Source organism: Meleagris gallopavo, chromosome 1 (genome assembly GCF_000146605.3).
Source record: "Meleagris gallopavo isolate NT-WF06-2002-E0010 breed Aviagen turkey brand Nicholas breeding stock chromosome 1, Turkey_5.1, whole genome shotgun sequence".
In the NCBI taxonomy this organism is placed as follows: Eukaryota; Metazoa; Chordata; class Aves; order Galliformes; family Phasianidae; genus Meleagris; species Meleagris gallopavo.
Window position 1 is genome coordinate 79,316,510 of NC_015011.2, and position 289 is coordinate 79,316,798.

The 289-nt window shown below is 47.1% G+C and overlaps 1 protein-coding gene across 1 annotated transcript in view; it reads left to right on the forward strand.

The window, feature by feature from the left end:
- The first annotated feature begins 17 nt into the window (after nt 1-17).
- The window catches only part of LSAMP (limbic system associated membrane protein), a 974,787-nt gene continuing 974,515 nt past the window's right edge, over nt 18-289 (forward strand). The window contains exon 1 of the mRNA XM_019618792.2: nt 18-160. Coding sequence (XP_019474337.1) covers nt 94-160 — 67 coding nt within the window. The 5' untranslated portion in view covers nt 18-93. The remainder of the gene's footprint in view (nt 161-289) is intronic.

The window sequence follows — 289 nt, forward strand, 5'->3', positions numbered from 1 at the left end:
AAAAAAAAAAGAAAAAAAAAAGAAAAAGAAACTGAGAGAGGAGGGAAGAGACGGAGAAAAAGGCAGAGGAAGCGGAGCGAGTGAGAGAGAAGCATGAGGACCTACTGGCTGCACAGTATCTGGGTGCTGGGATTCTTCCTGTCCCTCTTCTCCTTGCAAGGTATGTGATGAGTTCTTTCTTGCAACCTCCTCAAACCCCTTCGCTTGCATTGAGGCTGATGGACTGAGGATGAATGGAAACATGGAGCTGGAAGCTGGAGCTATTTAGATTCCTCTGTCTTATCCCCCC